Source organism: Carettochelys insculpta, chromosome 14 (genome assembly GCF_033958435.1).
Source record: "Carettochelys insculpta isolate YL-2023 chromosome 14, ASM3395843v1, whole genome shotgun sequence".
Lineage (NCBI taxonomy): Eukaryota > Metazoa > Chordata > Testudines > Carettochelyidae > Carettochelys > Carettochelys insculpta.
This window is the reverse complement of record NC_134150.1, coordinates 24,172,616-24,188,968: the sequence shown is the minus strand read 5'-3', so window position 1 is coordinate 24,188,968 and position 16,353 is coordinate 24,172,616. Positions and strand designations below refer to the sequence as shown.

The following is a 16,353-nucleotide window of genomic DNA, read 5'->3' as shown; positions in this document are numbered from 1 at the left end:
CCTCATGAATGTTGAATTTTGTGAATATCATTTTATCCCAGGGAGCGGAACTTGGCAGGCTTCCAGGCAGCTCTGGGCAGCAGCAGGGGGAGGAAGACCCTGGCAGTAAGCCGTGGGGAGTTGGTTGGTGGCTGTGTTGTGCCCTGGCTGGAGGCAGTGTTGAGCACACCACTTTATGTAGGCTGGGCTGGGGATGGCAGCCACCATTATGGTGTGGGCGGTGTCAGCGCTGCCGGAGCTGCCGTGGCTGCTGGAGCAGGACCTGGAGTGATGGCCAGCAGGGGCTTCGGCAGACCCACAACGGAAGGGCTGGGTGAGACACCTTTCTCTGCTTCCACCTTCTACAGGGATTCCAGCGTCCACGAATAATTGAACTCGCAAATATTAAACTTGCGAATGTCACAATCTCGCTGTATATGAACCTGTGCAAACAGGACGTAGTTTTGTGGCACTGATAGACTAACATTTTGGAGTATAAGCTTTCATGGGCAAATGCTCCAAAATATCTGTTAGTCTATAAGGTGCCACAAGATTTCTTGTTGTTTTTGAAGATACAGACTAACACAGCTAGCTCTTTTGTACTTGTGCAAACAAAGCAACTTCAGAGTGTCTCTCTGGTAATAAACTCCCTTCTTAAGCCATTTGTTGTTCAAAACCTTAAGACTACGACTTTGCAGAAAATTGGGATCTGCTGCTAGATTTATATAATATGGATGATTATTATTATTATTATTATTATTATTTAGAAATTCAGGTAACAGCAAGAATGTGGATTTGATGCTTTTAATATACATGAACCAAAACAAATAATGCTAGGTCTACATGAGGGAAAGAAATAGAACTGCAATTTTAGCTACGTCAATTGCATAACTAGAACCCATGTGTCTGCAATTGACTTACCTTGCTGTCCTTTCTGAAGAATGTTGATGGGAGAGTTTCTCCCATCAGTCTCCCTTACTCCTTGTGTCTTGCAAGGAGCATGGGGTTGATGTCGACACCCATGTAGGTCAATTTTGTGTATCCGTACCAGATGCATGAAATCGAACCCTGGAAGATCAACCCTGAGTGGGTCGATCTTCTGAGGTAGTGTAGACATAGCCTAAAACTATATTTATGCATTTCTTGGGTCGGTCTTTGAATTTTTTATGAGACACTTAGACAAAAGCTCTTCTTTTACCGTCTAACTTTCAAGTCAAAACATTTTCAGCCTTAGATGTTGGAATCTATCTTACAGAGGGAGGTAGTGCACCATTGGCCAGGATATTAGGGTTAACCCACGCTGTTTGTGAAACATGCCAGAGAAACTTAAATTTTCATTTCAACAAAGGGCATCAATAGGAAGAAGATGGTGCAACGTATCCTAAAACTGCAGTGTGAGTCTGGATTCCTGTCATGATGTGGAACTTGAATAACTATCTAGCTGTCAGGGAAGATTATTGTCGGCAGGGTCACCTTGAAACTACTGTCAGATTTTATATTGAACCAGATGATGCAGTTTCAGAGAGGTGTCACTGCTAACACAAAGTGAGAGAGGGACAAAGTTCTGAAAAGTTAACAGTTTTCAGTTTTACTTGTATAGTTTCAAAATCAGCCGCATCAGTGAGTGCTATGATGGCATCTACACACACAGTAGAAATGGTATATCTCAGTTCACAGTTATCTCTCAACTCCATGTGCAGGCTGCTTGATGTTGCAGCCTGTTAGCTCTCTGTCATGTCCATGTTTCAGTAAGAGAGAATGAAGGAAATGCAGTCAGCTTTCCAAAACATAGAGAGAAAGTAATTTCATCTGATGAAGCTGCCTGGACACAAAATTATACAAATAGATACTAATTTATCAAAAGGTGATCAGGCTTGTAATCTTCTGGATGTCACAAGCAATAAGACAGACCTGCACAGTTTTTAGAAAAAGACAAGAAGGTGCAGCTTCTTCTATTCCTACTCCCCTTTGTCTTACACATCCCTGAGAGGGCATTGAGGAATTCCCATTTTCCTTCTTTAGAAGTCCCCAAAATCATAGATACATGAACTAGGCAGAAACCTGTCAACATTGATAACAATCCATTAGCTAAATAACAAAGAAACTGTGCTAGCAACCTGCACTGGCAAGCACTGATAGCCCACATAATCTTTTTCCTCTTAGTCTGTGTGTGACTGCAGTTTCTATGCAGCAGTTACTTCATATAAATAACACATTCTTATAACTTGAGTCATATGGGGCTTGCCTCTGATAAGAACTCATTAAAATGCACCAACATTTCTGTAGTTTACGAACACCATTGAACCAAGTAGGAAGTTACAGGAATAAATTAACTTAATGAACTTCAGACAGCACAGGGGGTTTTCTGTTTTACTTGTATAGTTTCAAACTCAGCCATATCGGTGAGTGCTATGATGGCGTAAACACACACTGTAGAAATGGTGTGTCTCAGGTCATGGTCATATCATCTCCATGTGTAGGCTGCTTGACATTGCAGCCTGTTAGCATATGAACTCAACATAGCAGTTGACCTACATGTACCACCAACATATATTCTGAAAAATGACTAGAAAATGGCAGCAGCATAAGAGTTATTTTTTTATTAACTTCATAACAAATGTGTTCAGTTTACAAGTACACTAGAATCTCTGTGCTTCGGATGTCCCTAATCTGGGAACATCCATGGTACGGCCGGCCCGTTGGGGGGAAGAGAAAGCAGCTCTACACGCTGCTGCTTCCCCCTCTCTCCTCCATCTGCAACAAGACGCTGCCCCTGCCGCTTTTCCCTGCTGTTCCCATAGCGATGGGAGGTGGTGTCTGCGAGTGCCATGCAAGGAGAGTATAGAGCCCTGTATGCCCCTGGGAGCTTGGTACCAGGTCACTGCCCCACCCCTCAGGCCCAGACCCCCCAGCTGCTTCCTGGCCTGACAGATTCTTTAATTTGGCATACCCTGTTTCCCAGAGTTGCTGGATTAAAGAGGTTTAGATGTGAAACAATCTTTTTCTAATTACTTGCTCTGCAAACTCTGACTGGAACCAATGAATCAAGCATCAGCACTATGAAAGGTTTTTCAGCTGAAATAATCTTATGGATGATCCATGAACCAGGATATTATCCAGCTCTCCCCCTCATAGCTATGTCAGCTCTGCAGAGCCAACACAAGAGCAAGGCAGTTACGTAACACATCTAAACACATGAACTATTGCTAGTACATGTAAGGAACATATTGTTGGATGAGACGTTGCTGTGACTGGATGTGGTCACAGAAGACCCCTTGGGAAACTTATCAGATGCAAGTTGTTATCCTAAATAGCTGTTCTAACTGCACATAGAAGAATGATACATGCACCAAAGTAGAATGTACAAATCCAACAAACTGTAATTTTAAAATTGATGGGTTATGTGTGGTACTTTGTCCAAAACATCTCAGAGTTATGCATATTTATACTCATAAGCCAGTTTTCATAAAATGTGTTGCAGACACCATTTTTATACTGCCACTTTTCTGATCAGTCTCACTTTAATGAGCACCTAGGATTCTAGTTTAAAAGGAAACATTTGAGTGTAATTTTAATAGTTACTGTATGGTGTGTTCAGACCAGACAGAAGCAAAAGCAGCAGCTATATGATTCAAATGAGATCTGGTTCACCGCTTATATAATGAACGTTAACAGTGTTCTTGACATTTTACAAACATGGAACCAAATTTTACTTTCCTGTAAAACCACCTGTTTCTGAGTCTGTGAAGGATGGGGAGTCTTACAGGGAATAAAATACAGCTTGGTTCCCTTCATGGAGCTTTTATTCATATAGATAGATTAGCTTTAATGCCCACCCTCCTTGCAGTTGCAGAGGAAATTCACCCAAACTGCGCAGATTCCCAGAGATCTGTGGAAATGCAAGATACTGGCCTGGGGGCACTCTTGGAGCCTGGATCTAGTGGAGCTAGCTTGCCAGTGAGTCCTACGTGGGACTTAAAACACTGCAGCATTTCAGTGAATACACAACCAGGGCCAATGGGAGGAGTGCTGCTTAAACTGAGGATTCAGTCAGTTTAAGCGCAGCACTCTAAAATGTGGATTTTTCACCTCCTGAGCAACATAGTTATATTGACCTAATTTAGTGTAGGCCAGGCCATGGTCTGCTGCCCTAGGAATCTGTACAGAAGGGGTCTGGCACCAGCCTTCCCCAGGAACAGACCCTGGACCTACGGAGAACCCTCCATCAGGGAAACAAAAGTGCGGAACAGGCGGGCAGAGGAGCACATGCAATCCTAGGGCTTGTATTCACTGGAGTAGTGATACATTGAGCAGCTGCAATGGTTCTCCACTAGGGGTATGGAGAGGTGGTACATGAACTCATTGAGATATTTACCTAGATTTACATCAGGTTACATAAAAGGCACTGGTGAAGCCATTACAAACTAAAATTCATACAAGGACTTGTTTATATATATAGTCCAATTGATCTTATAATGGTGATAAAAATGAGAAAGTGATTAATTTTTCAAGAAGTGTACACAGTAGTCCGTCGAGTTATGTGAGGTCTGCATTCCCACGTACCCTCACATAACTCGAATTTCACGTAAGTTGGGGGTGTCTTTTTTTCCCTGGTGGAAAGCATGTTCTGCAGCAGGAGCATCTGGAGCTCCATTTGAAAGGTAAGCCCTGGAGTAGGGGGTGGGAGCAGTTGAGGAGCATTAAGCCTGGTAGTGGGTTGGGGCTGTTGGAGTAGGGCGGGGGATTAAGCCTGGAGTGGGTTTGGGGCAGGGGGAAGCAGGATTTTGAGTTGTGTTTAACATGTGTTAATGTGAGTTAAGCGCAACTCGAAATTGTGCATTTTAAGGGATTACCGCACTGTGATACTTGTGTCTGATTTTTGTGAGCAAGTAGTTTTTAAGGAAGATGAAATTTGGCACACTAAACAAATCAATCACACTTCTAGAAAGGGCATAGTAATCTGGAGCCATTGGCAACTGCACTTGAACTAGTCTAGCTTGAGTGAGATACACGTTACCATGGGATTTACACAGAGGCTGTGTCTACCATAGCAAGTTCTTCTGCAACATTTTTCGAAAGAAAGGGGGCTCTCTTGTAAGATCCAGTCTACACACAAAAAGCATTCTTTCAAAAGTGAATCAACAGAATGTGGAACTCCTTTAAAAAAAATTGCTGCTCTTTTCCCATTTCAGGAAGCGCGCCCCCTTTTGAAAGCTTCTGTAGAAAGAAAAAGTGTGTAGATGCTCCACAGGCCCTTTTTTTCCTGAAAGAGCAGTCCTCATGGTAACTGATTTTTCAATCTGTGGGCCGTTTTATCGAAAGAGCAGTGCTGTGTGGATGCTCTGTTTTGAAAGAGCAGATCACTTGATCTGCTTTTTTGTGTGTGTGGGTGCTCCCTTCTAAAAGAAGTTATTTCGGAAGAGATCTTCCGGAAGGGCTTCTTCCAAAAGATCTCTGTAGCGTAGATGTAGCCGGAGTGATTGGATGAGCAGAATAAATGGATGTACTGTTGCATCCCCACTACGTTACTAGCTTGGACCACTCCAGCTTCAGTAATTCCCCCAGTGAGCTTGAATATACAGCACCCTTTAAGCCATGCTAGAGATTTTTGTTGTGCGTGGATGAGAGCTGATGTGGTTAAATACTCAAGGTTTAACTCAGGCTAACTGTGCTGTGAAAACACAAACTGTTGCTATGCTCATAAACAGAAGCATTCTTTCTCCTCTGCAGACAACCAAATTCTGTCTGCCGCCAGCCACTATGTGCTGCTAACAATGGGACTCATCAGTAGCTGTTCTTGCACTTAGGACTGCACAAAACTACATTAGTTGTCTACTCTGAATGGAGGGAAGGCTTTTTGCCCCATTTCCCTTTGCAGAAAGTTTAGTATCACTGAAGATCTTCCTCCCTTCCTTCCCTGTATGCCTGTCTGAGGTATGTTTACACTATAGAGACTGTATTGGCTAGGGATGTTAAAACAGTTAACTGAGTAACAACATTAAGTCCCAGCTTGACAGGGTCCTGGCTGGGATGACTTAGATGAGGTTGATGCTGCTTGAAGCAGAGGGTTGGACTAGATGACTGCCTGAGGTCCCTTCCAGCCCTATGATTAACTCAGGGCCTGCTGCCCAGCTGTCCCACCAACCCTTCTCCAGCAGTGATGCCCCCAGTGCAGTGTGGGTGGCTGCTGCAAGAGTTTAACAGCAAGGACTGGTTAACTGGTTAGTGTATTGGTAAGTCTCATGCTTACCAGTATGCTTACTAGTTAACCATTTTAACATCTCTAATACTGGCGTTTAGGTGGTTGGTGTATGGATCCCACTTTCCTGAGTGGTGGCTGCATTCTTCCACTGTGCTTACCTGCATTATATGGGGTTATGTTACTGGGGCTGGGAGAAGTGAATGTGAGAGATTTTCACACCTCTGACCGCAGTTACTACACTGACCTAAATTTTAAGTATAGATCAGGCTTGACTTTTGAGCTGGGGCCTAATTAAAGGTCCAGTGAAACCAAAGAAGGTCTTCTAGTGACTTCGGTAGGTTTGGGATCTGGCCCTTCATCCTTACTGAAAAGCTGCCAAGAGTTTTAAGAAGAGATTTGAACAGTGAGACGAAAGCTCTTCGGCACAAAGGAGGGGCAGAAGGTTTTAGGCATATGGGAAATGCTGAAGAGCAAATGAAGATAACAGAAGGAGATGAACAAGAGAGATTTTAGGACAGAGGCTTAGTAGTTTCAACAGTAAGAAGGGAAGTTGAAGTAAAAGAATGCAGAGCTTCAAGAAGGGATGAAGATGTGAAAGCCCTAGGTGAGAACCAGATGCTCAACCTTCATGTGGAAAGCAAGGGTAATGAGTGGGGAGGTGACATAGCCAAAGTGGAAGGTGAGGATTTGAGCAGCTATAAGCAGAGGTGGGGATTATGCAAGACAAAGCGTAATACAGGTTGAACCTTTCTAGTCTGCATTCTCAGGACATGACTGGTGCCAAATGACAGGAGGTCAGTGTTGTCTAGCAGCATTACCAACATTTTCAGTGTATACTGGGCACTTACGAGATGGATAAATTAGCACTAATTAACAGCACAGAACACAGAACCAGGTCTAGTAGCTGTAAACAAACTTTATGGGATGGTGGGAAACTTGGCCGCACCCATGATAAAGGACACCCAGCTAACCAAAATCATGCTGGACCATGGATGTTGCCGGAGTAGAGAGATGCAAACTGTATAGGCACAGCAGGATAAGAGGTGGCAGCAGAGAAAGTGAAGCAGGCTAAGAATAAGAGATCAGCAACAAACAGATCAGGAGCCACTTAAACATGTGGTACCATGGTGTCCTGTGGGGTGTATGTTATGGTTCAGAATGGATGGGTGAGTGTGTGGTCTGCAGTGTGCAGAATGTTAAATTAAATGATCGTGAAGGTCCCTTCTTGGCCTTGAAGGGAGCATAAGAACCCTCCACAGATATCTCTGAATGCATATAAAACAGTATAAAATTCTCTAGAACATGCCTGAGAATTATCCTGCTGTCCTTAAAATTAATGCACGGCTCTGCTACATGTGGCTGCTTTCTCCAGTAAATTCCCCACTAGACAAAGGAGACATTTACTGTGCACTAAAGCTTTGACTGTCAGGCGCCCTCTGTAACTGGTTTCAGTGCAGAAGCTCATCAGTAACAAGAGAGTAATGCAACTTGACATGTTTTTCAAGCAATCTGGCAAACATGCTACTGTAGATGGTTACACGTCTTTGTCTGCTATTTTACCTACTTAGTAGATCTCGTGTAAAATGCAGACTTTTCAAACTGAAATATTACATGTGAGGACTTTTAATACTGTTGCAATAGGCTAGATGAACTCATAAGGTGGGCCTTGAGTCAAATGCTGAACAAGTTGAAAAGGTGGAACACTTAAGCAATATTAAATGAGTATGTTTGTGTTCTCTGTTCTCTCAGGCACACCTGTGTGCTAAGAGATGCCCCTACTTGTTTCAAAATTAAGTACGTAAGATTACAGACATATATCAGTGGTGAAAGTGCATGTTACTTTCCAAGAACACATGAAAAAAATAAGAAACCAAAGACATACGTAGCTAATTTTCAACTTCTCAGTCTCAAACAGCTTTAACTCTTCTTTAGGAATGCCCTGTAAACTTCAGAAAACATGCAGTCTTATCCATAAAAATTTAATTTTATCAGTGACCACAAAACCTAGAATGGCTCAGTCTTTTATCATATACAGGCTGGGCTGTTTTAGGGTCTGCGTTATGCTCCCGTACAGAGTGGGTACAAGAATTGTACAGATTTCTGGGTGGACAAATAATGTTGAAGGCAGTTTTCCATACTCTTCTACAAGGGCCAGATCTCATGAACTGCTGAAGATGCTCAGTGTCTCACAGAACCAGACCCTGTCATTCCAGGTGGTAAAGCCAATTTTTCCAGGCTTGTTTGATGCTGAGCTAGCATAGCTCCATAAACAAATATTAGATGGCCAGCTCATGGTACAAAATCAATTTATATGAAAATAATAAAAGTGTGATGACAGACCATCACATTTAGTATTGGAGACATGCACCTATGAAGCAAATTATAAAATTCAGTGTTTTACGGTGCACATTTTTGATATTTTGTATGTCAATAAGATGATAATATGAAATTCAACAAGCCAATTATCAAGAGCTGGGCATCCTTGCTGTGTGCATTTGACTGATGCCCATGCACAAAGCATTCTGCCTGAAACTAGGGGTTAGACCTCTAGGGAAAGGAGACTAGGGAATGAGTTAAATTGAAAAGTCCCAGGCCTTTCAGTTACCCTACAAATGCCTTTTGTTCTGTCTTAAAAATAACTTACTTTAATTAAAAAACTTGCCATGGTCTGTGACTTTTCGTTTTTTTCACCATCATACAAAATCTCTTCTCTCGGGCACAGTGGTGTGTAACTAAGGAGTAACTCTGTGGCCATCAGTGTAGTTGCTTATAAGTAACTAAATTTACTGCAAAGTAACTCAGTCACCTGAGCCAAGAGGATTGTTTTTTTGTTTTTTTTTTAATTTGACCATAAACTTTCATAGGTTTAATACGAAGAATACGCTTTAATCAAATGGCTGTATATGGCATTTTTTATAAGTTCACATTTTCATACCCATGTCTTAAGTGCAGTTTGAAATCATTGTTGTTCACGTTTTTGTTTTTGCTCTTTTGCTGTCACCATCTCATAGTTTGCTTCCTATATTCTAGGGATGTAACCCCTTTGCAGAGACTGGCCGAAGCAAACTGCAAAATCAAAGAGCTGTCCTAAACCAACAAATTCTGAAAGCAGTAAGGATGAGAACTGGTGCTGAAAATCTTTTACGGTATGTTCCCATTACTTTACTATTTTTCTGTCTAAAGTGACACAATGTATTTTTCTCTTTCACCAAGCGTGTCCTTTAGTTTTCAGACAGCTGCCTCTGTGCTCCCATAAATTACTGAATAAACTGCAGCTGGATGTTTTGCTAACAACGTTATGTAATTTTATGCTCTATTTCTATAAAGCCTTTAAACCCAAGTTCTTAAATGACTTTGAAGACTGTTGATATTATTGTAATGCAGTGTTTTCTGGAATTTTTCCGTTAGAGAACAGTGGTTGTTAGAATGATGCCTGCTTGTAAAGGAAACAATCAAAAATATTGTCTAATGGTGTGATCCCCACAACACACATCCTTCAGATCTGTTTTACACTGACATAAGGGCTCACTAAAGCTTCAGTCTACATGGCCCCTCCATTTCAGAAGGGGCATGCATGTGCGGCTGACTGAAAATGCAAATGTGCTAACTTGCAGATTATCTTACTTGCATAATGATGGCCACTTGCTGTCATGGAAATGTGGTTTTGGGGGAACTGGAGGGGAGGAAGAGACAGCCATGTAAATGAGGTTCCTTCGAAAGCAAACCCTGAAACAAAATAAGAAGGGATCTTTCAAAAACAGGGTTTTCGAAGGAACCCCAGCTACACTGCATTTTTTTTTCCAGAAACAGCACTTCTGAAACAGTAAGTGGCTGTCATTATGCAAATCAGGTGCATATGCAAATCAGGACATCATTTGCATTTTCAATTGGCCATATTTGCATGCCCCTTCTGAAAGGGAGGGGTTGCGTAGACGCAGCTTAACACAATAGTGAATTGGTAAGCAGCTGGCAGCATGGCATATGGCTAAGTGCTGCTAGCTGTTGCCCATGCAGGAACCAGGTGAGTAAGTGAACCTTACTGAAAAGGCTATAGCCCTGCATTCCTTATTCAGGCAGAACTTTTAGACTAATGCTCTTTAAAATGGCCACTGCGTTTGATTGTGTTAATTTCTGGGTGCCTAACTTGGGTCTAGTTTTCAGAGGAGAGGAGCACCAGATGAATTTGGTATTCTCTCCACTGAACTGCTCCTCTCAAAAATTACTCCCAAAGCCTCTCAGCCTGGGCTACTCAAAAAGGCACCAAAAATCAGTATCTGTTGTTTGAAAATGCAGCTGTTGCTCACTTTAGTAGGCATTCTGTGTAAGGGAGAGGTAAGTGGGATTGGATCTAGTTCTGGGGAGAGTGCTCCAAGGCCAAGTACATCTTTAAAATCAAATTGTATCAAAACATATTCAGTCAATTTAATGTCACTTTTTGGTATGTGAGGTAAACAGCTGCTCCCAGGGTAAACTGTACTTCAGACTAATCTCCAGGTATGCGGCTGGATATTGGTTCACATAGCTGGACTAATTCAAAGTACTCCTCAAGCAAAAGAAATCTAAGATTGAATTGAGATTTTATTTGCATTTCAGCAGATTGCAGAAACAGCAAGCCAGTCTTTTGTCCACTCAGAGCCTCTCTCAGCATAGTTTGAGAAAAACTGGAAATGCTGGTTCCTTTATTGCTGGCTGTGAAACACATGTAAAATAATGAGGCATTTATACTTCCACAGAGAATTATGGGTCAGCAGGTGTGTCCTAATCTAAGTTGGAATGTTTATGTAACAAATGCTGATCTTGTTAATTGATCATTGTATTGAACTACTGACTATGTGGACCAAAGTTAAGGGTGATAAGCAATTATTCAGTCTTAACTTTGTGTTGTCTGCTAATTGTTTATCTTAAAACAGCATTTCTCATAAATAGCATCATAAGATTTCTAGACCTCACACAGTATTGGTGCTTGTGTGAAGATTCATGCTAGAAGCAGGTGTTAAAGCCCAGAAATATTCAAATAGAAATGGGTAGAAATACTTTAGAGGTGTGGCAGGGCGTCCAGTCCCATGCCTCTTCTGAGGGCCTAGTCCTCCACGGCCTAGTCAGTAGTAGCAGGACTCTGTAGCCTAGTCAGTTGCGGCAGGTCAGTGCTCCCCCTTCCTCCGGGTCACAGGGGTGAGGGTAAGGAAGCCCAGGACCTCCCTCTCCAATGGACTCCAGCCCAGGGCCCTGTCAGTGATGGGCATGTCTCCCCAGCCACTATCTTAAGAGGGATTCCCACCACAACACCCTGAGGTCTCTGGTTGCCTCCTGGCTCCCTGCCCTGGGCTACTTCCTCCACCATTCTAGATGGGATGCACCATCCCAAATCTGGCTGCTCCTCCTTGGGGGTGGCTGATGCTGCTGTTGCCACCATCACCACCACTGCAGTGCTGGTGGTGGTTGCTGCGACAGCTGCAGCTCCACCTCTGGTGGGTGCTGCATCCCAGGTTATAGCAGGAGCTCCTTCTCCCCTGGTGGCTAGCCCCAGCTGACTGGCCTCTCTGTCCTTTTTACTTGGGCTGCAGTTAAAGAATGCACAGCAGGGCTGTGGGAGAGGGGCCTTTTCCACCCAGCAAACCCAGCTATCACCACAGTGGCTAGTACATGGTTGGTACATCCCATCACAAGAGGCAACATTTAAAGACATATATTTTGTGATAATAGAATAAAGTCTTCTATGGCTACGTCTGCACATGATGTGAAACATAACCGGTTGAAAATGCTACTCAAGCGCTGATGAATATTCAGTGCCCCATTTGCATAAGGGCAGCCACCTGGAGTGTTGAAAGTGCGGCTTTCAAATTGCAAACTAGCCGTGTAGATGGGGTTCCTTCAAAATGAAACCCCGATTTTGAAAGCACCCTTCTTCCCAAAAAAAAAAAAAATTTGGAAGAAGGTTGCTTTCGAAATTGGGGTTTCCTTTCTAAGGAACCTCATTTACATGGCTAGTTTGCAATTCAGTGGTCTGGGTGACTGGTATTATGCAAACGAGGTGCTGAATATTCATCTTAGTACCTCATTAGCATTTTTGACCCACTTCATTTACTAACCCCTTCAGGGCATGTGTAGACATAGCCTGTATGAATTGCAAATATAAGAAAATGATTATACCTTGACACATCAGGAAAATGGAAAGTCACAGAATATTCTACTTGTGAGGAGAAAAGTGACTGGTTTTTGGTTTTAATAATACTAACGGTAGTCATATCAGTTGATTTAATTAATTGTCCTGTGAAGAAAAGGTGGTAAGCTTTTTTTTTTCCCCCTCATAAGACCCAGGTTAGACATGCTTTTTTCTTTCTAGCTCATTTTAGGAGAAAGTCTTGTAATCCACACAGATTTTTACTGTTTCACTGTTAAATTTGTCCTCAGATATAAATCCTAAAAACATCAGTCCAAAAAGATCAGCATAGAGCAAACGTGTTCAATGTCTGTGTGCTGCTGTGTTATGAAACCTGTTCCAAGTTGTCTCTTGGCAGCAAATCAAATAAATTTGGAACTTGAGTTATCATATCAGTTCTTAAGGAAAAAAAGGTGCTGAAAAAATGATGGGAGTGCCAGTAAGGGGCCTCAACAAAGCTGGTGTACACAATAGAGCCTGTGCTGTGGGCAGTCACAAAGATGCATCTCTCTCTCTCTTTGCAGAGCAACCAACAACAACAAAGTGCGAGAGCAGGCACTTCTTGAACTGAGTTTTGTAAACTCAGACCTGCAAATTTTAAAGGAGGAATTAGAAGGACTTAATATCTCAGTGGAAGTTTATCAGAATACAGAGTAAGTGAAAATCTGTTTAACTATCAACTCATCTTTTGTTTACCAACTTGAAATAAAACTGGTGCTGGATGAGTGTGAATGCTGGGCAGTGGTTACATGAAAAAACAGTGAATAAAGAATACGGCAGTAGGAGAATGTTTTTCCTTCGTCAGGAGTCGGATCGCAGAGTCTGTATATTTCTCTCCCTCTCCCTCTTTCTGTCTTCCTGAGTTGCCACAGTGCCTCATGGGAATTATAATTCTAGGTCACTCATGCCTCCATTCTCCCACGTGAACTTTGTTCCAAGCCTGACTACTGCTGGGGCACAGAATGCTGGCTAGATGGTCCTTTGGTCTGACCCAGTATGGCCATTCTTATGTACATCTCAGATGATTCCTCGCAGTCTGTGATTCCTGTGGCTATGCTGTTACTGCTGTGCATGAGGCACAGCACAGCCCCTAGGTAGGGAGCTGGGGAGCAAGGCCAGTAGAAGAAAATGGGAGTAGCTCTCAGTAGGCACTGCAGTTATATTAATATTGTCCAGATGTGAATTGGAACATTTTGGTTTTCCCAAAAGGAAAATCCTGCCAAAAGCAGTAGATTCCCATAGCAAATTTTGACACAGGTCTCATTTTCTGAAGGGAAATATTTTGTTCAAAATTTTTGCACCATCTCAAATGTACACAGCAGCTGCAGAAGATGAAAGTGACAGCACCAGTAGTGACAGAAGGTGGAGCAGGTTTGTGGTAGACTCTAGAAGCACATAAATACCAGACTTCTCCCTAGCAGGTTCTCCAGAATATAATTTAAAACACGCTGCTCTTTGATAATGAGAGATCCAGATTTTGGTGATGATCCTGTTGCTCAGGAGTGTTGGAATTTCTGATGTGCATTTTAACTGAACTGTCTGTCTTTCCAATGTTTTTCATATTATAAAGAACCCCAAACTGCAGAGGTTGTTATATACAGTCTAACCAAGTCTGCATAAAAGAAGCATCAGTATTTCCTGTGTCAGAGTCATTTGAGTGCCGATGAGACTTTTTAAAGTCCCTAATATCCCTACTTACAACAGCTTAATTAATAACTAAAGTGAGATGCACAGCTTTCCCATTTAGGTGGTGATTGGTAGCATTAGCTGGTCTTTTGTTAATCCTCAGGCTTTGAACAAGCTCCAGGCTGCATGGGGGAAGAAGGGTGAGGCTGAGCTCCCATTGCTCGCATGCCAGTGAAAATCAGATCATGTGCCTCTCTTGGCACCAGTGTGAGGGGTTGCTGACCCCTGTTGTAGAGCATGTGTTCCCCATCATTTATGCAGTACAGAGAAGAAAGGAAAGTCCCCAAGAGTGCTAAGAAGTGGCAGGACATGTGAAGGGAAAGTGGGGTATAGGTATATTGCTGCTTCAGTGACAACCTGCCTCCCCTCTGTAACTGCTGCAGGAAGGCAGAGCTCTCAGAGAGCCATACCTTTTTTAGGAGGGCTGTATTCCCTTCTCTCCTTTTTAGGCATGACGTGAATCATATGTTTACCAGCTGACAAGGATCGTTTGTAAGTCAAAGGGTATAACAATGTTCCTTTATACAACTTTGGTAACTATGGGCCCTTTTGTACAAAATAGACACCAGAAAATGCGGTAAGACAGGTAAACCTGTCAGGCAGATCTGCTTCTAAACAGAGGGCCATATTCTCCCTCATGCATGCTTCACAGCAAAAATCTGAGGGCAAAATCTGGCACAGTTTCTGAGGAATCCTGAAAATGCAAATGCTACTTGTTTCTTTTGTCTGCCTATTGCTCATTTTATACTTGTTCAGGAGGTGGAAGGCGAGTTTGCCCTGAGTATGTACTATGAATACCCCTTTAGCCTTAAAAATTTTCCTGACGCATATGTGGGCCAATCATTACTTTGGTCAAAGAATGCTTTCAAAACCTGTGTCACACACCCAGTAGGGAAGAATAGAGGTTACTTAATCTATGGGCTTGGCACTTCTGTAGCTAAAAGCAGGTCTTGAATTTCTCAACATGCATCTTAGAATTGACAGAAACACTGGTGTCCATGGAAAGTGTACACAAGCTTACTTGCTTAATAAAGATGGATCATGAAAGAACATGTTAAGTCAATAAGTAATTTTTTAGTGCCTTGGCTTGTATCAAATTATTTTTCAAAGCTAATCAGTGTAAAAGCATTGAAATAACCAGTTCCTTCTTTTCAATATTTGGTTACATTAGGCATGTTGAACCCTCAGGTGTACGCATTTGTGCCTCACTGGCAGGAAGAAGTTTTAATCCCCACTGGGGGCTTCCAACCCCCCTGGAGGTGCAGCCTACCAGTTGTACTGAATAAGCAGGGCTGCTTGGGGCCCTGGCTCGTCTTCTCAACTGGCCCTGCTTATTTGGATTGCACCAGCCAGCTCCAGGGGCTTCCTTCTGCTGAGCTGGAGTAGATAGCATTGCTGCTCTCCTGGTACACTTTTAATCAACAGGCATGTGCACCTCACGTTCTGCTGCCTTTGCTGATGAAAGGCTGTGAGTGACTCACAATGTTTTGTAGTGAAAATAGATCATTGTGAACAATTATTAGAAAGTCAGTTGTTTGCTGGAAAAAGATCAGACAAAAGATATCCAGCTACTTAGGATGCTTTTTCTTTAAACAGGTACTCTTCCATTTCACATTCCCATGCAACACATTATAAATAATAACTGGAAGAATTCCTGACTTCTTTGCTTGAAATGGGACATTTTGCTTAGGAAAGGAATGGTACAGACAGATTTTATACTTGGTGCTCATGATTTCCTTATTCATATGAGCAGTCCCACTAGCAAACAATAGGATTACTCTTATAATGTGAGCAGGATTTGGTCCTTGATCAAGAGTTTTATTTTCCTTGAGAATCAAAGAATTTTTTTTGGGTTGCTGTTTTAATGTGACTGACCATCTTATACCTTTATTATTCTCCATGGAGGTCGTTCTCAGGGTTGAATTCTCCCCAACCGTAGTATCGTCTAAAAGTTTAAATACAAATGATGCAGTGGTTCTCAAGCTTATACTTTCAGGATCCACTTTACAGCAAAACCAGCAAGATCAAACCTTGCTTTCCCATGTGCTAGAGACAATTTATATATACCCACCATTGATGGAATACTAGAATACTGAAGCATGTGGAATTATCATAGTCTTTACTTTGGCAGCAAAACACACCATGGCTGCTTTCTGCACATGTGGTTTATCAAGATGTGGAATTATGGCAATGGGTGGCAAATGATGAGAGACAAATGATGTGCCAGTCCCCTCTTTCTGTTTCCTGGCCCCTTCTTGCTCTGTGGGAACAATGGCTCAAGGGCAGTCCTCATTCCTTTCAGATTTTTCCCCCTTTGAGCTTCCAG

At 42.4% G+C, this 16,353-nt stretch overlaps 1 protein-coding gene across 2 annotated transcripts in view; it reads left to right on the top strand.

Annotated features, from left to right (window-relative positions):
• Positions 1-16,353, top strand: part of RHPN2 (rhophilin Rho GTPase binding protein 2) — a 53,073-nt gene that overhangs the window by 8,982 nt on the left and 27,738 nt on the right. For both annotated transcript variants that reach the window (XM_075008446.1, XM_075008447.1), the window contains exons 2-3: positions 9,212-9,327; positions 12,866-12,994. In XM_075008446.1, coding sequence (XP_074864547.1) covers positions 9,212-9,327; positions 12,866-12,994 — 245 coding nt within the window. The remainder of the gene's footprint in view (positions 1-9,211; positions 9,328-12,865; positions 12,995-16,353) is intronic.